Raw genomic sequence first — 24,145 nt, 5'->3', positions numbered from 1 at the left:
GAAGGGTTCCTTATAGTTTTGTATATACTGTAAGCCGTGGTGTTGGTGGACTGATGTGTGTGTGTCTGTGTGTGCATGAGTATTTATGGAGATGTGTGTGTGTCTGTGTGTGCATGAGTATTTATGGAAATGTGTGAGCCTGATTGCCTCTGTGTGTGTGTGTGTATGTGCGTGTGTGTGTGTGCGTGTGCCCCCCCTCCCAGCACTGCATGTGTGTCTGTGTGTGTATGAGTATTTATGGAGATGTGTGAGCCTGATTGCTTCTGTGTGTGTGTGTGTGTGTGTGCGTGTGTGTGTGCGCGCGTGTGCCCCCCCCCCAGCACTGCAGGTGTGTCTGTGTGTGTATGAGTATTTATGGAGATGTGTGAGCCTGATTGCTTCTGTGTGTGTGTGTGTGTGTGTGTGTGTGTGTGCGCGCGTGTGCCCCCCCCCCCCAGCACTGCAGGTGTGTCTGTGTGTGTATGAGTATTTATGGAGATGTGTGAGCCTGATTGCCCCTACTGTATGTGTCCCTCCTCCCCCAGCACTGCATGTGGCCTCTCAGCCCTGGGGACGCTTCCTGCTCTACTCGCTGCTGAACTCGGGGGAGAGTCTGCTGCAGCACCCAGCCATACTGGCCCTGCTCACACTGGTGAGATGACCGGTCCCAGACCACACACACACACGCGCCCGCCAACACCCATCACACAGGTCAGAGATACATGGTGAAATGTTAAATGAGTGATACTCAAGTGATGGAGTTTACTGTATGCACATCCTCAGATTACAGCGTGCACACGCAAACACATAATTCCATTCCCTTGTATATATGCAATACACTCTGCCTTTAAACCTCTGTCAGACACAGACTCCCACTACACACCACACTACACACACACATACACGTGCAATACATTCTACATAATATAACATGAAAGCTCTTTTTTAACTGTAGACAACCATCCTGTAAACTTCTCACCACAGCCCCAAATACGTCTGGAAAGATAAAATAACCAAACTAAATCAGTACATTACAAGAAATCTTCTGCCAGGCTTTGAAGTCATCAACAACTGTCAGCCTCTCAAACAGCATGAACAGCTCTGATCTTAGATCTCTTGAGTCTTTTGATCTTCGGGCAGAACCAGAATGTTGTCTGTATTGTGTGTGTGTATATGAGAGAGAGAGAGAGAGAGAGAGAGAGTGATGTGCTTTTGTGTTCTGAATAGACATATCTCTGGAGGGGTTCATCTTTGTGTTAATTTGTTTCTCTGTGTGTGTGTGTGTGTGTGTGTGTGTGTGTGTGTGTGTGTGTGTGTGCGTGTAGCTGCTCCAGGCTGGTAGCGGGGTGGTGCAGTGGGACCCGGAGCTGGAGCAGGTGCTGAGTGCGGTGGAGAGGACAGGAGTGGACAAGCTCAGGCCCAGTGCTGCTCACACCCTCAAGGAGCTGCTCACACAGGTAGCCCAGAGCAAGCACACACTCAGCACAACTCATCAACACACACACAAACACACCCCCACACACACAACATACAAATTCAAAACAACAAATTCAAAACAACTCATCACACACTCACACACACACACACACACACACACACACACACACACACACACACACACACACACAATGCTTGTTCACCGTCACCAGCATTTACTCAAGACTCAGATCTGGCATTTACCAGCTTTGAAAATTCATAAAGAGGCACAAATGGTTTGTTCTTCTGTAAATGTGTGTGTGTGTGTGTGTTTTGTGTGTGTGTGTGTGTGTGTGCGCGCGCTTATAAGCCTGACCCTGACATTCACAAGATGTCCCAGGTGAGGTGACTGGCAGGGCTTATTGTGAGCAGCCTTTGGCAGAGACACAAGCCTGCTGGGACTCCATCCACTCTGTCAGGACTGATGTCTCCATCTGACAAAAGCCATGACCCTCTTTTTCCCATCTCTCTCTCTCTCTCTCTCTCTCTCTCTCTCTATCCCTATCTCTCCTCCTCCCTTCCCTTCCTCTCTCTCTCCCCTCTCTATCTCTCCCCCTACCTTCCCCTCTTCTCTCTCTCTCTCTATCTCTCCCCCTCCCTTCCCCTCCCTTCCCCTCCTATCTTCCTCTATCCCCTCCTAGGCCTTTCCATTGTTCTGTCTGTTTTCTGTGCTTCTTTCTCTGCCACCATCTGTCTCACTGCCTCTCTGTGTTTTGTCAGGTCCAGCACTCGACCTCACTTACACCCCCGTCTGAGCAGCACACTCTCAGGGCCACCGCTCTGCTTGAGTCACTAGATCGCCTTCCCAGCCCAGAACCAGCCCAGAACAGCGTTCTGTATCCTTGATTTGTTTATGGACGCACAGAGCCCTGCACACACACACACACACACACACACACACACACACACACACACACACACACACAAAGCAGTCTCCTCACCAAAGTATTTCCTCTTTGTCATTTGATACCATTTTGCGTTTGATCTTCCTTTGTTGCTTCAGAGTGCTGACGTAACATGCATTAAGATAATTATTGCTCCTGTGCAAGCCGAATGGTGTTCTCTGTAGCATCTCAGAACCATCTCATTGCAAAAATATGTATTTGTTTTCATATTTCCTTAACTCCTGCGCCCCCGTCCCACCCTCTCCCCTCTTTTCCACCTACTGTTTTTTTTTTTTTGTCTGTCTTCTAGACGTCAGGGGGAGCTGTCTTACTGTTCATTAGATGTCACAGTAAACACAGGGTGCTACAGGGAGTAGACAAGAAGTACTAATGTTTAGCTTATTGTATTCTCATTTATGTATTTATGAATTAATGACTTTTTTTTTTATTTCCAATGTCTCTTCCTTAACTACTTTATCTGAATAAAACAAAGTTTGGTCACGGATGAGTTTGATAACAAATCTGCTTTTAAATTAAAAGTGAATGTTTAAAAGAGGTGCTGGATTTTCTCTTGCTTTCGGGTGTCATAAATTAACCTCCCCCATCCTCTCAATGCTAGTGATTGCTGACTGTGCTCGCTGTTCATCAGTGTTCGTTGGAGGAGAGTGATTTTCGGCGTACCAATAATCAGCCTTGTGTGCCTTTCAAAATCTTCCGTACGGAAACCAACTCTGCCTGTTTGCATGACTTGTTATCTAGCTGCCTGTCAGTCGCCTAGTTCCTGCCAGTGTGTGTGATCGTGGCGATGCAGGAGTGGAGGAGGGAACGGGTGTTGTATGTAAATGATTGTATCGATCACCCAAGGATTTCAGATGAAATACTCACCTAATGACATCCGTTCAACTAACATTTCCACGTTACAACGTTGTGAGCACTAGCTACGTTAATCTGTCGAATTGAAAGTCATCACTCATCTGTTTCCCTCATAAGGTGAGTAAGCGAGGATCGAGTTTGTGAAATCGACTGCTGGACGCTACATGATTGTGTTTATTAACTAGCTCTTAAGTTCTACTGACAATGACATACGGCGTCTGTTTGACGCTGGCGTGCACCTAATGAAAGATTAATCCCTGTTGTTGCTGCGGATAGCTATGTTAACAAGAATTGTGCGAGTCGCACGGTGTTGGCCAATGCAGTCTAAGCTCATGTTCAATATCTTTTATTGCGTGTAGCCTACGTTAGATTTATTGACAGAAGTGCCTCAATAAAGGTGTAGTGTAAAATTCCTCACGTCTGTCCAACAAACAACCGTTAAGTGCATGGTATTTTACACATTCCATGTATTCAGCTGTACCATTTGTGAGTGAACAGAACATGCTGTCATGCAAGATTGTGAGCTGAAAGATGGTTTCTGTGGAAGACGCAGAGGTGACAGGCACTGGTCGTTTTCCAGCTAACCAGAGCCCAGCCAAGACTGGGTGGTGCACGAATCTACAGTTACACATTGGGTCACTTATAATCCGACCACCATGATCGACGTAGCTTTTAAATACTTGTACCCTATTCCGGAAATGCTTGGATGGGCTAATTTCCTCACTCCGCAAAATGCACCAAACAATCTACTGGATGATAAATCTAAAGACATTGTAACCTACTCTTAATTAATTGTGCTTGCTTTTCTACGTAGTTGTGTTCTTTGCAGTGGCAGTCAAGGAGAGGATTGCCACTTTAAATTATGGCTATGTGTAATTAAGAATCATATGGCTACAGAATACTAATGACCATTGATATCAGGGTAGAGCCTCAGCGCGGGTTCTGCTTGTGATGCTGAACTAATGTTTATATTTCTTAAGATTGGCTGATTTTCATTCCATCCATTGGAAGAAGGGAAATGCATTATTTTCTTATAAAAAAAAAAATGCCCAGCCAATTTAGGCTACAACATTATTTTTACGCTTGTGGAGGCAACATGTGAAATGTCCAGTCGGGCCAGCAGTCCCACGACAGGCTCGCTTGCTATGTCACCTGTTAGAGGTGGGTAACCGTGGTCTCACACTCGGCCGCTGGCACAGGCGCACTCTCCTCTCATCTGTTTCAACTGTATGTTGTCGAACTGACACTGAGGGAAATGAAAAATTAAAGAGAAAATCTGTTTCTCTCTTCCCTAATGCCCAGCACCCCCCAACCCCTCTTCTCAGACCCATTTTTATATGTTCCTCACAAGCTCTCTCCAAATGATTCAGTCCCCAATTGCATAGTCTGTATTTTATTATTATTAATATTTACCTACCCTCTCTCATCTCTAATGTGGCAGGGTGGCAGTTTGGAGTTGCTTGGTTTCCCCCTCCTCTTTTGATTTTGTTCTCGCATAATGTTTTCCTCAAAAACTCACAGCCATAAAATATTAATCAGTCTTGCTGCCTATTTCGGAACATCTGCTGTCCCCACACTCCTGAGTCAGATCGAACAGTGAAGAGGCAAAGCCAAGTACAAGTCCTGAAAGAGACTGATGACACTCTTCTCTGAGTGGGAAAGACAGCAGCGAAGGAGAGCTCAGACAGCAAGGAAGTGGATGAGAGAGTGTGAAAAGAGAGTACACCAGCTTATTTGATGCCTCAGCCACCACCTCCCCAGGTTTCCTTTTCTTTTAGATCAGTCTTGCACACATCACTGAGTCCACGGTGTAGAGAGGAACTTGAAAAGGCTTTTATGTAGCATGAGGACGACTGTGGAACGGGTTGTTCTACAGCTTGTTAGTTTGATTGCCTTCGGTACTGCTCCCTGCGAGTGTACCCTCTTAAACTGACAAGCTCAAAAAGTAGGGCACCAACCTGCAGGTCCAGCATGTAGGTCACATTTAATTTTTTTCCCCCCTAGAATGTTAAATGCTGAAATAATTAATGGTCTGTGGTCAAAACCTTGACCTCCCTCAATCTGTCTTTCTCTCTCTTCCTGTGTTTGTGTGTGTGTGCCTTTGAGACAGACAGACTGCCCTCTCCCGGCCATGCTTGCTGTGTGTGCCCTGCTGCTGGTGGTCGCTCCTGTCTACTCATCAGCAGACTCAGACACGCACAGACCCAGACATGACACTAACCTGGAGATCTGTATCCTTCATCAGCACCACATGCATGCATGTGTGTGCCTCAAAGAGAGCCTGTCATGTGACTGGATGTGTGTTTCTGTGTAGAGTTGATATCTGTTGTGTAGAATTCTAGCACGCATTCTAGCACAAGTGTGCACCAATTAGCTTTTCTCATTAATATGAACGTTTGTGTGTATACGTGTGTGTGTGTGTATAAGTGTTTATGCTGATTGTCTCGCTTTTGTAGTCTTTGGCCTTAGCTTCCCTGCTCTAAGATAAGAGGCTGTTTGAAACTAAGAGAAAAGACCAGCTAAATGCACTGAAGAATCTTGTGGAGCTCAATGACATCAACCAGCAATACAAGATCATTGACATTATGCTGAAGGGCCTGTTCAAGGTGCATCCTGCTCTTTCTCTTCTCATTCTCTGAGTCATTTAGAAGCTTCTCAATTATAATTGAGGAGCCTGGATGACTGGGCATTTTCTGCTACTCTGTGCCACTTTTGTGGACCTGTCTTCGTGTAATAGCCTCTCTTTTTAATGACTCACACATTTAGGGTATATGTAGATAATTTCTCTCATCTCTTTGGCCACTGGGCTTATTTTAGTTTACTGCAGTGCTCTTCATGTGTCCCTCCCTTTCAAGGTCAACCCAAGGTATTCAACTCTCTGTGTGGATTTGCATTGTCAGCAGCACTGAACCTGTATGTGTGTGCGCGCATGTTCTGTTGGTGTGCAGGTCTTGGAGGACTCTCGGGCCGTCCTTGTGGCAGCCAACTTGCAGCCAAATGACCCTTTTCCCCTGGACGACAAAATCAAAGAGGGTCAGTGTGTTTTTTTTATTTTCTTCCTGACTGTATCACTTCATGCTACTTTCCTGGTCTTTGTTCTTTTCCACTGACTTTTTATTGTTAGGGCTTTACCCTCGCTGTTTGACTTGTGCGTCCCAGTCTCTTTCTCTTTGTGTTTCTCTCTCTCTTTCGCTTTCTCACCTTCTCACCCTCTCCTCCTTTGTTGTCCTCATTTCCGCCATCTAATGTGTTTTGTTCAGTGGCAGCTCTGCTTGATCTCATGTTCACTCCTCTTCTCTCTGCCCTGATCTCTCCTCTCTGACATATTCTTCCCTCATTCTTTCACACACAAGCACATAACTTTTCTTCTTTTTTCCTCCACCACCCCCCCCCCCCCCTCGGTCCCTCTCTCTCCCTTTCTCCCCACAGCATACTCCCACGTGGTGGAGAACACTGCTTTTTTCGGGGACGTGGCACTGCGCTTCCCGCGAATCGTCCACCACTACTATGACCGCAACTCTGACTGGGGCAGTCTCCTTCGCTGGGGCCTGAGCTTCTGCAACCTGACGGGGGTCTTCACTGGAGGGGCGCACCAGCACGTCCTCACACTGGTGAGAGATGCAGTGGTGGGGAAGGGGAAGGCAGGCAAACGGAGACTATGCAGGAAGTGTTCGGGTTTTGGGGCTCATAGTGGGGACTCATTTAAATGTATTTATGCAGAGTTGGTAGCAGGTTTTGTGAAGGATATATCGGGTCAATGACATGTTTGTTGTTGTCGCTTCTCTAAAAGTTCTCCCTGGTTCCTCTTCGGCTTTCTCCTTTTCCTGATTTAATCTCTCTTTCTCTTTCTTTCTTTTTTCTTTCTTTCTCTCTCTCTCTCTCTCTCTCTCTCTCTCTCTCTCTCTCTCTCTCTCTCTCTCTCTCTCTCTCTCTCTCTCTCTCTCTCTCTCTCTGGCAGATGTCACAGGAGCTGGGAATAACAGAGAAGTCCCCAGACTTCACTAACCCCTACCGCACAGAGAGGGATGATGTGAGTTGAATACACACAATGAATTCTTTATCTTATTTTCCCTTTCTCACTCTCCTCTTTGTCTTTCTTTCCCTTTCTCAATCTCTTCTTTTCACTGCCACACATACTTAGATTTCTAATTCTGTTCAAGTAACTTCAGCTTTATAAAACCATCCACCTACAGCATATAGGTTTTGGTGTCAGAAATGTTTTAGGATTTTTATTCTGTGTAATTCAAAAGATAGTGACACAATACGGAGCTGCAATATTTCATAATTTTCTATGCTTGAATCAAGTCAGGAAAAAGCCTTTACAGAATGTGTTGCTGTATAGAGAAAAACTGTCCTTTGATAGCAAAGTTAAAATAACATTATCACTTGTAACATATTTTACCAGCAAAAATGACAGGTGTGTTGACTTAGGGATCTCACATGTCTTGCCCCTTATGCTACAGATGCTGCACACAGCAGAGGCCTTCCAGAAAGTTCTGAGGGAGGAGGAGAAGAGGAGGAGGAAGGAGGAGAAGAGGAAAGAGATTAGGAAAGGCCCCCGGATCTCTCGCTCGCGCACAGAACTCTAGTTTCTCAGCTCTGAGAGAGAAAGAGAGAGAGAGAATGAGAGAAAGAGGATGAGAGAAAGAGGATGAGAGAAAGAGAATGAGAATAAGAGAGGAAAATGTTATAGCAATGCAAAAAGAATAGCTCCCATCCCACACATGGTACCAGGCTCCAGGGCACAGTGCACAGAGTTTTGAGAGGCTGTAGAGTAAGACCAAGACTGTGCCTCAGGCACAGACAGGTAGAGAACTGTACCCGGGGCTCCATCATCGTCTTGGTTCTCAAGGCTCCGCGCCTTTGTGGGTTTTCATCACAGCCAGCTTTTGTATAATTTCCTTCACCGACTTACTTGTTTAATTACTGTTGCCTCTGCCTATGCCTTTACACCGAAACATACTTGAGGATCAGCAAGGTGTCATGTTGGGATGCTGTAATCAGAGTGTGGAGTGTGTAGTTCAAACATTTGTAATCAAAACTGGCTGCTATAAAGACCTGTATACACAGAAGTCCTGGAGGAGGCCTGAAAAAGGAGTCAACATGCCCAGGAGGCATTCCATCACACACAGTCTTCTGTAAGGGATGAGTACAGGATGGCTGCTTTCAGTTGTATAAATAGATGAATATATTTGAGGGTCAGGTACTGTATGTCTAAATAATGTGTTGAGGTGTGGGAGATCACAGGACTATTAAATAAATTTCATTACCTCATTTTTCCATAACTCAAATTTCCAGATTGTCGATAATACCTTTTTTTTTCTTTGCCATCTCTGAGGGACATTAATGTTCAATTTAAAAAAAGAAAATGTGAAGATATTTTAGCCTTTCACACCCATGGATATGTACACAATGTTTTATTTATCATTCAGAGTTTGTTTCTCTGTTTTTCTACCATTGTTGTTGGTAATAAGATGTATGTTGCCCTCCTGTTAGTTGAAGTACCATATTTTAATTTCCCATTCATTTGATATAGAATATTGGTAGTCGTTGGATGTAGAGATACAGTTTGCTCAGAAAATTCAGGACCAGTTTGATATTTTGATGTTTTTTGTATCTGTTTTCTGCTGCCATTAGCAAAATAAAGGCATTTTGCCAGCCAGGTTCAAAACAATTCAAGGGACTAAAAATGTTTTTGGAACTGCAACTACACAATCCCTGAGAGGCTTCCTGTTTTCAAACCACAGAAATATTAACTTTTAGTTAACCAGAACATTACACTCTAAGAGTCCTAATGTAATGATGGGTAAAGTCTAAAGCAAATTTAGTAACAAGACAAAACCTAGTTAAGAACAAAATTATTCATACCCCTGGCAAATATTAATTCAACGATGATTTTCTCTGTATCGATATGTTTGTTCTGAATGAAAATGACACTACACATGGCAAAGGGTTGTAAGACAATGTGGTAGAAACATGGAATCAAAAAAGAAGCATTTTCATCATTTTTAACATTTTTATGAAAAATGGTGTGTCCAAAATTATTCATACCCTTTTAAATAATCAATGGAAACATCTTTATTTGCATTCACAGCTCTCAAAATGGTTCTTATAATACCATAGCAAGCCTTTCCATGTCTCCACAATGATACGCTGCACCTTTTTAACAGCAATCTTTGCGTCAAGAGCGATTATTTGCAATCCCTCTGGCCTTGTCCTCACTTTTTTGACGGATTGAGGTCTGGACTATGGCTGGGCCACTCTACAATGTTGGTATTGTTCTCGGTTAAACATTTCTTGCCTTGTTCAGCTGTATATTTTGGATCATTGTATGGTTTAATGGTCCAATGTATATATTGGGGCAGGTCTCTCGGCAGCCTGCCTGATCTTCTCCTCCGAAATTCTCAATTTGCCCCTTGTTTTAGTGTTAAAGTATACTTTTGGGAATTCACACGCATTCAACACGCTGTGTGGGCAGTGTACAATGTACAATTACAATGTAGATATCAAGCGTAGTCTAATGTCCTTGGAGATTAGATTACTGCTTGAATCATTGATTGATTGATTGATTAATCACCCACTATGTGAATACTGTTTTTAAAATTAAGTATTACATTTTTATTAAATTAAAAATTTAGTATAATTTGTATTTTAGTATATTCTTTATCTTTCACTGTCCTTATTGCTTAGTTGTGTTTTTTATATTATATAGGCCTATTTTCAATTACTTTTTTCTGCTGTTAGTGAATGTGTGTGTTATGTCTGTAGCATATGCTACTGAGACCTTGAATTTCCCCTGGGGATCAATAAAGTATCTATCTATCTATCTAGGCTATCTATCTATCATCTACATTGTTTTCTGTTTATTGTATTCACAACAAAATGAAAAGCTACAGACCATATTCATAGACTTTGGTGGAAAAGTGTAGTTTGGGTAGTTGGGTAGTTTGGAAGACATTAGGCTACATTTTGAAGCTAATCCATGTCATTTAATTGTTTTTTTGAATTCGGTTTCATGTTCACGAAAGCTGGTAACAATTTGGCCTTGGCTTTACGCACCGATGTGGAGGTGCGAGTGTGACAGTTTTTGCAATGATGTCATTAAAAAAATCCCCACCACTGCTTTTTTTGCTGTGTTTTGTTATGCTGTTGTGAAGAATTTCGAGATACAAAGTCATGATTTTGACTTTATGTCTGGCTCTTTTTTTTAAGTGGCGGAAACGGGCTTCCATATGTTCTACCACAGGGTGTCGCAAAAACTTGCTGGCCTGCCCATGCACTGAAGATGAAGAATCAGGAAGTGGTAAGTTTTGTTTTGTTTTCAAAAGAAAATCATAGACAAACAAACATGGCACTGTATCCACACAAAATCACACTCACAAAGCAGTCAAGCAAGAGAAAAATTAAATTAAATGCAACAGAAAAACTTAATGCGGCTCTCTCCCATTCTTCACAAACCACAAAGATCTAAAAAAATATCAAACTTATTCCTCCAGTGGGCTACTTGGAGCAGTTCTGCAGAGATGGCAAAAGTAGGCCTACTCACTTCCTATACTCAAGCAGCCTAGAAGTACCTACTTGTTACAGTTTTTCTCAATTGCTAAAACACAATTTCTGAAACCTTGCTCCATTTTCTTAAAACATTAAACACAAAACCTTAGCTTCAGGCACTATTTACAAAACCTCTGACTCTGACCTCGCCTCAAAACAGTTTTTTACCTGTGTTAAAAATGAAACTTTCACCTCAAAACAGATTTACCTGTGCTCAAAATCAAACTTTGGCTTCAAAACAGTTTTACTTGTGCTCAAAATCAAACACTGCTCTCAAATCATAAACAAAATGATCAAAATGATATACACTATCAAGCAGTCAGTAAACAATACACCAGAAAATAGAAAACACAAAACATTGTTGTGTTTCAAAACATATAGTTCTCAGGGGGAAGTACATTTTTAATCTTAAAACAAATGTCATATTTTTCCGCCATTGATGAACGAAAACATCAAGTACTACTTTGCTTTGCTCTTTGCATTTTTTTGTTCTTCCTCCTCCTTGTATGTCTATTTTTACAGTACCCTGCATCTCACAAACTTGTCCTTTGATTCTTGTTGTTTGTTGATATGAACTTGTAACCAGTCAAAATCTATAGAGCAATCAGTACTGTAAACAAATGGAAAGCACAATGTTCAGGGCCATATGATTGTTTACAGTATTTTACAGTACAGCCTACAATGCCCTGTACTACAGTGTCCAATAAAAATCCTCTTTCTTGCCATCCTCCTCTTCCTCCTCACATATTGGGGCAGCCGTGGCCTACTGGTTAGCGCTTCGGACTTGTAACCGGAGGGTTGCCGGTTCGAACCCCGACCAGTAGGAACGGCTGAAGTGCCCTTGAACAAGGCACTCAACCCCTCACTGCTCCCCGAGCGCCGCTGTTGTAGCGGGCATCTGTGCCAGGATTAGTGTGTGCTTCACCTCACTGTGTGTTCACTGTGTGCCGAGTTTGATTCACTAATTCACGGATTGGGATAAATGCAGAGACCAAATTTCCCTCATAGGACCCACTGTCAAATTGGTCTTGACAGTGGGTCTTCTATGAAGAAAAACACAGGAAAGACACCAGCAAAGCCTTACAGGCAGTGGGATAGATACGCACTACATGGTGCAGGTTGGCACACATGAAAACAAGGGATCATTTTTGTTGACATTAAATGTACGCATTTTTTAGCTGAGATCCCAAGCTTTCAGTTAATCACACTTTGACAGCTGTAACGCAAGACGGAGAAATATACCCGAGAGTGAAAAGTGTTCCAACTAGCCCTGGTCTCTCCTACTATAGGCTACGTGCTAACGTTAACTTTACTGCCATCAAGCTGAAATGATTTGCTGCGAATGAATGCCGCACAAATCTGTTGAGTCGTCTTGTAGTGGTGCGTCAAGTGCAACGTATATTCCCATCCAATTCATGGACGGATTATGAACTTTCGGGCCCCTGGGCCCAGATGTATTAAGGCCCCCCCACTAATTGTCGCATATGCGGGAGGGGGGGGGGGGGGGGGGGGTTGGGGGTCCTCCCCCAGAATTGTTTTAATTAGTTTGATGTGATTTTCTGTATTCTGGTGCATTTTGGGGATGGCCAATACTAAATTCAATCAGATTCATAGCCTACATCCTGATTTGTTGATATTGAGGCAATGATTCCATGCAAAGGCTTGGGCTTCAGGGCCCCCTGACCCCTTGGGCCCCTGGGCCTGGGCCCGGTAGGCCCGTGCAGTAATCCATCCCTGATCCAATTAGATTGAATTCGGTATTGATGACGCAAAAAAATAATAATGGTAACTCCACTGAAATTATTTGAAACTAAACTAGTTTTGTAAAATGTAAGGAGTAGAAAGTACTGATATTAGTGTTAAAATGTAGGGAGTAAAAGTAAAAAGTCGACACAAAAATAGATAGTTAAGTAAAGCAAAAATATCTGAAAAGTACTGTGATGTATGTTTTTTTTTTCTTTATCTTGCAAATAAATTGCAATAAATACCAGAGCCTGAAAATGAACACAACCAGCAGTGTAAGCAATATAACAATCTTTATTAGCCTAATTCATAAACATCTCATTTTGACTTCAAATGTGCAGGGGGATTACGGAAGCACCCATACATACAGAAATGTACTATATCTAAATTACATAATGTCAGTGCCCAATGTATGTCTGCTGCCTATATGACAATATATGCCAAATTCATTATGTAAAAACACATACACATATATGAAACATATATTTAAAAATATAGCAAAAATGGCCGTTTTCATGTAAGTGCCATATATCTTCCCCTATATGCACATAAATGTGGAATATATGTAACACATATATATGTATGCATGCATATGTACTTATTTCCATAGTACATACCCCCTCGTTTCCCCCATTCCTGTTTTGTCAGTTCCATCTCAGGTAACCCTAGTCAGCTGCACCTGTCGCAGTCAATTCAATCAGTGCAAATTCAGTCCTAATTAATTAACAATCCAATCAGTCCTACAGTTCACTCACATCACAGTACAGTAGGCCTAACAAAGTATTTGTACTTTGTTACTTCCCATCTCAGTTCTGAAATAACAACATTTATGAAAAAAGAATTTCCTAAATAATATCAAAACATTGAAAACAAGTCATATTTCAATCATGACAAAAACAAATTTGATTGCTTTCCAAGTTGTTGGACATGTCTCAATCCTTCTCGATTGGAGCCAGCATACAGCACCACAAATCATTCCAAAAAGACTGCACTGGTTTACAAAGGAAAACAGATGCTTCAAACTTCAAATTTAATATCACAAAATACACAAGTGTTCACCTCAATCATGAATTTTAACCTGAAAAACGTGTTTGTTGGAAAGTTCTCAAGCTGTGGTGTGGGTAACACTGGTGGTACGCAGATTGTGTAGTGGTAGTCCGGGAGCCATGTAAGCCACGGTATTATTATTAGTAGTAGTAGTATTAATAATAATAATAATAATAATAATAACAATAAATATATGTATACTTATTATTAATAATAATAAAAAGAAAACATTAAATCCTTAATATCTTTCATGTTAGTTTAGAATGTGCTGGTTTTTGACAGGTGGCTCAAATATTATTTTACATCACAAATATTATAACTATGTTTTAAGGTCATGGTTATATGATTTATTATGACAGTATTGTCTAAAGTGGCTTACAAATAAAAACAATACAATAGTTTAAAAAAAAAAGAAAATGTTTTGTATATGGTTTCATGATTAATATAGCTTCACACCATGCAGGACAATATACTTTGTCCATATTACTCTCTTAAAATAACAGTGAAATACTGTGCCATTCATTTTAGACCAGTTTTTTTTTTTGGTCAGTTGTGCAATCACTTTCCTTTGCTTCCACTATGCGATAGTAATGTCCTATCAATTCAACACATACTTAAAGGGAAACTTGGCAACTATTTCAACGTAATAAACCCGTTTAGAAATCATTTAGATGGTTAAATGACCTGTTCCGGTGAAAATGGTGACTTTCCCCACTCCCCCTAGCGTCCCCAGGCGGAAAAACAACATTGCAACATTGGGACTACCGTCCCGGTAAGAGAAGTGAGAAACAAGAAACTTGTTTTAAAGTGTATATGTCAGGTTAAAAAAAAATGGACAAATGAAGGGACATGAAGCAAGATAGTAGTGAGTAGTGATTTTTCTTGAAAAATCAACTTTAAAGGTGCGATTTGTAGGATTGGTTACGAACGTTCTGCAGGCCAAAATCAAAACACTGGTGAACATTCTCAAGACTACCAGACGCGAGCCTCTTCTGGGTTGCCAGATGTAATGAAGACTTAGCTAACGTTAGTTGACCTGCAGCTGCTTTAACGTTTATCCAACCATGACCCAGCTACACATTACGGAAACAGTGAAAACAAAAAATACCTCTGAAGCCTCTGAATACCGCTGAAGTTAGCGATGCAGATGAAGTTTAGCCTAGGCTACCTGTTGTGGAGAAATATGGCCATCTCTGCGTCAGACTTGATATTCTTCGTTTGACGAAGACGTCACCATCTCAGGAAGCTCCTCCGATGTCCACTTAATTTGATTCTTGTTTTAATTTTGGAAATTTGCCTGCCTCTCGTAGGCGTTCATGACTACAACTGACAGAGCTTTGACAGTTGGCCTTTGCTAATTTGGCAACCCAAATAGGAGGACGCGCTAGCCCATTATTAATACGCTATTCTAGAATTAATCGTTCAAAACATAAACGAAAATTCCAAGAAATTCCGCCCCGTTACTCTTTTTTTTTCATGGGTTTTACGGGGTTTTACGGGTTAGAGTAATGTTGTCAAATAAGCTATTACTTCAATTCATCGTGTTTCCTTACTCTCTGACAACATATGGTGATCATTTTTGGAATGGTTACAGTTTATTTTCCATTATAATACGGCTCTTCACAATGCTAGTAGAACGCTCCATTGACTTGAATGGGATTTCCCAACGTTCTACGGTAAAATAAATTCATGTAATTACCGCTGCAAACATATAACTACCGCTGTCAATGGCAACAGGTTTTGTGCTGCTGATCATATCACTCCGCAAGTATTCCGGTCACTTCTTCCATTGGAACTTCATTCAAAAGTGAAAGCAGACGGTTGATCAGGTGAGTTCTAAAGAATGTTTGATTCAAGTTCAGCGTGTGTTGCGAACTATTTGTTTCTCAGCAAAAGCCACGACGAAACGGTAACAAATAAGTGTAAAGAGACATATCGTGGAGTTTATTTTTTCGTTTTGGCAGGTAGCCGTATAATAAGCTGGATAATGTATAGAACGCTGGTCATTATGGGAAAATAAGTCCCTTCCGGTTCGCCGTGTCGGGACTTATTTTCCCCATAATGACCGGCGTTCTATACATTATTCCTTACTTATTTCCTACATACTGGACCTTTAAATACAATAGAACAATATTTACAGTTATTGATGATTAGGGGTGTGAGTAGGATCGGATCACTATTAGTATGTATCATTTAGTATACTATTAGTATGTGTCATTTGCCATCACATAGGCTTTCATATACAACAAGTTAAGTAGAAATCAGTAAGCAAATTAATAGTCTGTCAATAGCTAACATTAGTTGATAAGCATATATATAAAGAGCAAATGTGTGGTAGCACATATACACTGATGGTTTTATAGTCAGGTCTCTAAAGAAAAGCATATATGCCCATGGTTGGCTGAACACAGACTAATGAGTTGCTTACTGATTCTACTTAGTTTACTCTATATAATGGCCTATGTGATGGCAAGTGACACAACTGGCATTTTCAAGCATTGCTACTTACCCATATCCTCTTCATCACATTTTAAGATCAATAATGGTTGCCAGTAAAGAAAAAAGGTATCGGGATATTGTTATGTCAGGCAGGTAGTAGACTCTAGCATGACATACTGGAATGAAGTCATGTTTTTGGCCTCATCAGTGTAAAAAAAACCTCCTGTGTGATCCCTTATCCCATGTGTTTTAATTGACCAACTTTGCTGGACTCCCTCTTATGAGGTCATCATTGTGTCTGGAATGTTTCCTGGAATGTTCATAAATTCAGTTATAAAAATAGCTGTAAATATTGTATTTAAAGTTGATTTTTCAAGAAAAATCACTACTCACTACTATCTTGCTTCATGTCCCTTCATTTGTCAAAAATGTTTTTTAACCTGACATACGCACTTTAAATTGTGTTTCTTACCTTGGTACATCCACATCGTTCTGCCGAACTTATGCTAACCGTTTTGCTAGCTTGTAAACAAATCCATTTGTTATATCATTACCCTTTTCCACAGTTTGAAATAGCATAATGCACAACTTCTCCAGCAGAGGGGGAAATATCCTGCCAAGTTTCCCTTTAAAGGTGCTCTAAGCGATGCTGGGTAACGTCACTTTCAAACAAAACAGAGAGTTAGGTTGATACTTCCTCCCCCTCCCTCCCGTGCTGCTCCCATGCAATTGAAACTCTCCTAAACGTGCATTTCGCCTGTGATTTGCTGGAACAGTTTGTTATGTTTTTATGGGCTAGGTTTGCCCAGGTTGTTTTTGTTGCCGTTGTTGGAGTCTGGGCTGTCCACAGAGATCATGTTTTCTTACAGTGTATTCAGGACACAGACATCTAGCGGTTGGTTAGGTGATGTTTGCAGTAAGTGACATAAAATGTTTTAGCCTAAAAAACACGTGGCATCGCTTAGAGTACCTTTAATTTAGAGACCAACAAGCCTATGGGCACTGAGATGGGCACTAGTGCATTTGCATTGAGCAGTGACCCAGAATAAGATCCTGGACAGGATTGTGATTCCTCTTTTATTCTTTTATGGTTCCTCTTCTCAAATCACTATATCAAATGTTCACTTAATTAGTCTTACAGCTAGTAAAGCAGTCACTTTATGTTCACAGCTTGAAAAGTACTTTAAAATGATATATGTATAATGCATTATTAATATTAATCCTTTTGAACAATTTTAATTGTTTATTTATTCGATTGCTTTCTCTGCTGGGCTGCCTGCTCACAGTGATGACACGTCTGTTGTCAGAGTGATGCTACTTGGGCGAAGTGGATCTGGGAAAAGTGCCTCAGGAAACACAATACTTGGGAGGAAAGTGTTTAATAGTCTAAAACGGCGCAAAAAAATTGCCACCAAAGAGTTTCAAGTGGAGACCACTGAGGTCAAGGGTACTACACTGGCTGTTGTGGATACTCCTGATGTGCTTCAGAAAGACCTTAGCACTGATGAGCTTGAGCAGCACAGAATGCAATGCCTCAGTCATATTTCATCTGGTTTACATGCCCTCCTGCTTGTTGTTCCTGTAGGGGAAGACCTTGAAAACAAGGAAGAGTTGTTGCATTATGCTAAGGGTTTAGTTAGCCCAGATGTCTTAATCCAGAGGTTCACCATTGTTCTCTTCACTCGAGAAGATCAACTGGAGGATGATGAGACAATTGAACAATACATTGAGAGCAAAAGTGAACTACAGCAACTTGTAAAAAAGTGTTAGGGCAGATTCCATGTCTCGAACAATTTAACAAGCAACCAAGACCAGGTCACATCTTTGCTAAGCAAGATAAGGTGTTTGCTGGATCAGAACAATAAGAAACCTTTCACTGGGACGAAGAGAAGAAAGAGTCTGCCTACCCCACTAGATTGTATGGATGGTTTTGTATAATTATTTAATACGTTTAATATTTGTGTAATTTGTAAAATATAGAGGGAAATCCCCCATTTTCATATTCATGGAGATATTACAGGCGTGCATTATATGTCGCCTTTTGTGCAGCACTTAAGTATGGCAGATTCAACCTGCTCAGGAGATATTATACAAACACTGTGCAATAACAGATAGAACCAAGTACGGACATGGACAACCAGAAAACTCCAACTTTAAAAAGTTGTAATAAAGAGTGCATTAATTTCTGAACAGAAAGCTGTAATAATTCTCACACATTTATATTCCAACACTGCAAAGTAAGTACAAAATAAAGGATATACATGAATGTGTATTTAGTCTTATTTAATGTAAATAAATATGTGCTAAAAGACAAATCAGATTCTCATAAAAAACGGAATAAAGAGGAAGAGATGTCCTATAAATTATAATAAATTGTGTCAAATTGATCCTTTCCTTTTACTCTCATCATGATTATTTCATATTTTCCATACTGTAGTTTGCTATTTTAACGATCTCATGATATTTAGAGTGGATGTCATATCATGGCTTCCTTAAAATAAGCCTGATTTGGGAGTTTTTCCTTGCCCCTGTTGCTCTTGGGTGCTCCTTGTTGGTACCCCCCCCCCCCCCCAATCCCAATCCTCCCCCACCTTTCTTATGCAGACCTGGCCACTTAAAGGACAATTCCGGCGCAAAATGAACCTAGGCGTTAATAACACATGTGTACCGAGTTCGACCGTTCGCTGGGATTTGTTTTCATGCTAGTCGAATGTGACCAGTTTTATTGCAAACCGCTTATTAGTGTTTAATGCTAGCCTTCGGGGCACACGTACAGAGAAAGAAATAGCTATTTCTATACCACTAACAAGGCTCAAAATAGCCCCACACTTACACAGTAGCATAATGAGGGTCTCTACATGTAAACCGAAGCATTGAGAACTTTGTAAGTGTACAGGCAGTTTATTAAAAAGAAACACATTACCGTTGACGTCTGGTTCACATACAGGCAGGCGCCTTGGTTAAACAGAACTGGGATGTGAAGTGAATCTCGGGTGAAACGTTGTTGCAGAAGGACTGTGCAAAAGAGAAGCACTGACCGCAACAGGAGACATAAGAGATGGCAGGTTATTTGAACGAATTTGAGGAATTCGAGGATGAACCCTTATTGGACGTCCTTATCTTTTCGAGTCGGAATACCAACGAAGAGCTGCGGGAGCTCCGTGAAAGGGCTATGAGAGAGAGAGCTAGAAGCTACCTGCAGGCCTAGTCAATACCACACACAGGCGGCGGCAATCCATACCAGAGGGACCAGATGGATCCACTAAGTAAGTACACTATACAAGTTATGTTACATCGGAGCTATTATTTCTGATAGGCCTATATTGAGCAAATTACGTTTGATTTTAGTTCACATCGCCTGCCTGTATATGTGAACCAGACGTGAACGGTAATGTGTTTCTTTTTAATAAACTGCCTGTACACTTACAAAGTTCTCAATGCTTCGGTTTACATGTAGAGACCCTCATTATGCAACTGTGTAAGTGTGGTGCTATTTTGAGCCTTGTTAGTGGTATAGAAATAGTGATTTCTTTCTACTGTACGTGTGCCCCGAAGGCTAGCGTTAAACGCTAATAAGCGGTTTGCAATAAAACTGGTCACATTCGACTAGCATGAAAACAAATCCCAGCGAACGGTCGAACTCGGTACACATGTGTTATTAACCCCTAGGCTCATTTTGCGCCGGAATTGTCCTTTAATCTACTAAACCCCTCTTCTACTGCACTTTTTACGCCCCCCCCCCCCCATAAATGCACAAATAGGCTGACACCAGACATAATTTCACTGCATTTATTACTTCCAGTAACAATATGCATGTGACAATAAACATCCTTGTATCCTTGTAAATCTGTAACTGTCATGCATAATATGAGAGAGCTCGGACAACATTAGGCCTACATTTTTTTTTTTTCATTTAGCTCAGTGATTCTCAACCTTTTTTGCCCCAAATGCATCCCTTTGGACACATGACACCGACACATGTCGGCCATACACACTCAGAAGTCCAATGGGGTTAGCCAAGCCTATTCCTTTTGACCTCATAAAAACATTCAAAACAGCTTTTTACCATTCCAGTAATTCACAAGTAGCACCACAGATCTCCATTTTCCTATTTCCATAGCCTAGCCTACATCCACAGATAGTAGGCTAGGCCTGGGCAAAAAGGTGTAAAAACATCAACATTTTGGGGACAGAGAATGACAGCAAAAGCACAAAAGACCATATCTGGGGGCGTTCTCTCTCCCATTCGCTTCCTGTCAATCTTCACTGTCCTGTCCAAATAAAGGCAAAAAGCCCAAAAAATATATACAAAAAAAAGAAAGAAAAAAAGACCATATCTGAAATGTTGCAGTGGCTAAAATGCTTGGGGGAAAACAGAGACCTCACATAAAAGACACTGTGATGTAGCCTACTTTTAGCAAAGCAATAAATATATAAGCCTATAGGCCTAAACGTTGTAGTCTATTACCCATGTGTTGATCTTCTTCAAACATTACATTGTAAGTAGAATGTTCTGCTTTCTTTTTCTATGAATAGGTGCTAAAATGAACAGACGAGGGCGCTAAAGTCTGGGTTTCTCGGTTCGTTCTCTTTCCTTTCCCTCACATAAAATATCAATGTTTACAGTGAACTTGGGACACTAGCTTTCGGCTAGCACAGTGTTGATAACATTTGCATACTGTCTGTGAAATAGCACTTGAACTTGACGGCGACTCTCTCTCAAGCTATGTACAAAGCCAAAGGATCAGGTAAACAAAACTATACAATATTAGCCAACGTTTCGCAACTCCCTTGTTTTAGCAAACCAGTCAGACAAAGAAGAAAAATGGTTAGCTAGCTTATACAGTGCTACCTAGCTAACTTATGACAACAATGAAGATGGCTACCTTGTACATTGATCTCGTTCTTTACAAATCAGTGGACTTTTCAAAAAGGCAAAAGGAGGAGATTATTAACATTAACATTACTAATTATTCTCCATCAAATTATTTAATTCGCCAAACGTTGTTCATAGTAACTTGTTTTAAATGGCGTTTAATGTGTGAGCCAAGAATGTTAAGCTTAAATATTTCTGGCACAAGTGAATTCGTAGGCCTACATTACTCGCCTACAGTTAGATCAGAGATGGTTGAAACGGATCTTTGGTTAGATGTTGTGTAAAAGTGACATAAATTGTGTGGTTCACCACATTTGCTCACTGCCAGTTCCCTAATCTGTTCTAAAAATAAACGACAGAACAAAGATATCCAACCAAAGATCAGCAAGGATAATCTCTGTATTTTAATTAGGCTCACCCACCTGGTTCAACTGTGTGTCTTTTTTGCCTAACAGAAAGGAGGCCTGAAGATGAAAAAGAACAAGAAGAGACAGAAAGTGAAAAAGAGGATGAACTGGGACCTGAAGTGTCAGAGCTGAGACTCGTTCTAATTGGAAAGACTGGCTCTGGAAAGAGTGCCTCTGGTAATACCATTCTAGGTAACAGGGTCTTCCTATCAGAGCTTTGTGCCAGCTCTGTAACCCAAGTATGTGAACAAGGATGTGTGATGACGACTGAAAGAGAAGAGGGCATAGATGAGAAAAGACAAGTTAAGAAGCAGAGACTGGTGGTAATCGATATGCCAGGATTTGGTGACACACGTTTCGACTCTGGCCAGATCCATGCCGAAATTGCCAAATGTGTTACTCTGTCCTCTCCTGGGCCCCATGCTTTCCTTCTGGTGATCCCCTTGGGCCGCTACACTGAAGATGAGGCTAAAGCTGCCAGGGAAATGGCACAGGTGTTTGGCGAGGGGGCTCTTAGGCACCATACACTCATCCTATTCACCCGGGGGGATGACCTGGAAGGCAGAGACCTACAGGAGTATGTGAGAGGCTCTGCTCCCGATGAGCTGAGGTCTCTCTTGGAGAAGTGTGGCGGCAGACACCACGTCCTCAATAACAGAGACCCTAAGAACCGGGAGCAGGTCAGGGTTCTGCTGGAGAAGGTGCAGAAGATGGTGGAAGAAAATGGTGGCGGCTGCTACACCAATGCCATGTTTCTGGAGGCCGAGGCTGCAATCAGAGAGGAGCAGGAGAGGCTGATGCGAGAGAGAGGACAGGCGGAGGGGGAGGAAGCGGAGGAGAACAAGAACCCACCACCTGAGATGACACTGGCAAAGAGGAGGAAAAGAGATCTAGAGGAGGGGGGGCTGCCAGGACAGGGGGGTCAAGGTGGTGTAGCAAGACACACGGGGTTCCAGAGAAGTGACCTGGAGTTCTGGCAGGAAAATGAGGAAGAGTTGGAGGCGGACAGGTGGAGACAGGAGAGATGGACGGAGGAGAGAAGCGGAGATATGTGGGCGCTGCTGCAAGACAGGGGACAGAGGTGGAGAGCCAGGAGGAGGGGGAGCAGCGGTCGATCCCTGAGCCGTCGAGATTCCTTCCGCTCGGCGTTTGGCCAGATTAGGAGGGAGGCAGCGCTCTCCGGGAAGGTCCTGGAGAAGGTGAAGGTCCTCGTGGCGGCGGGGGCCACGGGCATGGCCGTGGGGGTGGTGTTCGGAGCCGCCGCGCCCTTTGCTGTGGCAGCCGGCGCTTCCATGATGGGGAACACTATGGGGCTGGTGGCAGGCCAGCTAGCGGGGATGTCTACAGCCGGAGGAGCCGGTGTGGGAAAGGCTGTGGGGGCCATAGTGGCCGCAGCCACTGGGAAGACAGCCGTCGCTCTGGGAGCAGCCACCGGTGGGGTCCTGGGAGGGTCAGTAGGTGCTTTAGCAGGAGCTGAAGCTTCAGGCCCTAAAGAGGCTGCTCTGGATGCCCTAGGCCAGGTGAGTGTTATCGGAGCAGGTGTAGTCGGTGTGGCGGCAGGGGTTGGGGGTGCCATGGGCGCAGGGGCAGCGCTAAGTGCTGCCGTTGGAACTAGTGCACTGACAGGGGCTGAAGTCTCCAGTGGGGCAGCGGCAGCAGCTGCAGTGGCCAACTCCACGGCTGCACAGGGCGTGGTGGGGCAGCAGGCCGTAGCATTAGGGGGTGGTGTGGGTGGTGTGTCGGGGGCTCTGCAGGCTGTGGCAGACGTGGTGGCTCCAGCAACTCCAGCTGGGGCTTTGTGTGCGTCAGGGGCTCTTGGCACCATGGGAGCAACGGCGCGGATCATGACCGCAGTGGCAGAGATCGGGAAGGCAGCAGCTGGCATCGCCCTAGCCGGAGGCCTGGTGGTGAAGGTGGTGAAGGAGAGGGTCCGCACCGGCACAGCCACCACAGAGGCCAACTACTCTGAGAAGAAGTCTTATGAGATTTACTGGAATAAATAAGTATTTGACTGACGTATGATGAAATCAAAAAGCTGACATGAAATGATAGCTCTAAACAAAAAAGTTTACTTGCATAACTATTAATATTATTATAATAATATTAGCTTTTTCCTATTTTGTTCCTTTGACATTCTAATAATCATGCATATAATACCTCTGATAGAAAATAACTATGAACAATCAAATTATCCACACATTTCCTTTGACTGACAGTATTGCATTTACTTTTATTGATTGTTATTGAAATTTGGTGTAGTCCTGATGTATTGGCACATCACTAAGATGTTACTTTTAACCTGCCAGATTTATTACACTTTGACAGGGTTTTCCCATACATTCTCACTTAGTTGTCTTGAGCTGTTGTCTTGAGTATTCTCAAATCAATGGTTCATTGATAGGGTTGTATAAGCTAGATAAATCCATCACCTGTGTTATCCTGTGTGCCTTGAATGACATATTGGTATTTCTCCCACAAGCACTGTCATACAGTTTGTAAAGTTTGCACAATAAAGGGAAACAGTATTTTAAAGTTTCAGAATATGATTCCAGTAACTTATTCAACAACAACACATCTTTCATATAAATACTATTGTTTTATTTCATTGACGGAATGTGATAGTAAAGATAAACGTGCCAATCGTTATTATTTTTTAAAGACGTAATGACAACAAAGCTGAATGGAGCATATCTAGGAAAGGATCTTTGGTCTGCACGCACTCGAGTGGACCAGCTGGGGACATTATATAACCTCTTTGAAGACAGACGAGACTTACTTGACATATATTTCAAACTCACAAGAACACTACACGTTTCTCATACTGAATATGTAAAATGAGATAATAAAAATGCATTTGGAAAAGTCCTTAA

General features: G+C 42.2%; 3 protein-coding genes across 3 annotated transcripts in view; all 3 read left to right on the top strand.

The window, feature by feature from the left end:
* mei1 (meiotic double-stranded break formation protein 1) overlaps positions 1–2,836 on the top strand; it is a 37,335-nt gene extending 34,499 nt beyond the window's left edge. Inside the window, exons 28-31 of the mRNA XM_076266664.1 lie at positions 525–631; positions 1,305–1,436; positions 2,176–2,291; positions 2,650–2,836. Of these exons, the coding sequence (XP_076122779.1) occupies positions 525–631; positions 1,305–1,436; positions 2,176–2,291; positions 2,650–2,716 (422 nt within the window). The 3' untranslated portion in view covers positions 2,717–2,836. The remainder of the gene's footprint in view (positions 1–524; positions 632–1,304; positions 1,437–2,175; positions 2,292–2,649) is intronic.
* A 256-nt stretch (positions 2,837–3,092) lies between these two features.
* ccdc134 (coiled-coil domain containing 134) lies at positions 3,093–8,886 on the top strand. The gene is made up of 7 exons (XM_076265433.1): positions 3,093–3,329; positions 5,323–5,443; positions 5,697–5,818; positions 6,161–6,245; positions 6,642–6,823; positions 7,171–7,242; positions 7,676–8,886. Exons 2-7 carry the CDS (start codon positions 5,344–5,346, stop codon positions 7,799–7,801), a joined length of 687 nt encoding a protein of 228 aa, XP_076121548.1. The 5' UTR covers positions 3,093–3,329; positions 5,323–5,343; the 3' UTR covers positions 7,802–8,886.
* An 11,724-nt stretch (positions 8,887–20,610) lies between these two features.
* LOC143102063 (uncharacterized) lies at positions 20,611–23,816 on the top strand. The gene is made up of 2 exons (XM_076265431.1): positions 20,611–20,740; positions 21,324–23,816. The coding sequence occupies exons 1-2, from the start codon at positions 20,719–20,721 to the stop codon at positions 23,276–23,278; spliced, it is 1,977 nt and encodes a 658-aa protein (XP_076121546.1). The 5' UTR covers positions 20,611–20,718; the 3' UTR covers positions 23,279–23,816.
* The last annotated feature ends 329 nt before the right edge of the window (positions 23,817–24,145 follow it).

This window comes from Alosa pseudoharengus, unplaced genomic scaffold (assembly GCF_046254945.1).
Source record: "Alosa pseudoharengus isolate Yale_2024_CS ecotype anadromous, Long Island Sound unplaced genomic scaffold, YU_APseudo_1.1 YU_APseudo_1.1_scf_4, whole genome shotgun sequence".
Taxonomy (NCBI): Eukaryota; Metazoa; Chordata; class Actinopteri; order Clupeiformes; family Clupeidae; genus Alosa; species Alosa pseudoharengus.
Note: the sequence above shows the minus strand (reverse complement) of the source record. Positions and strands in the feature narration are given on the sequence as shown.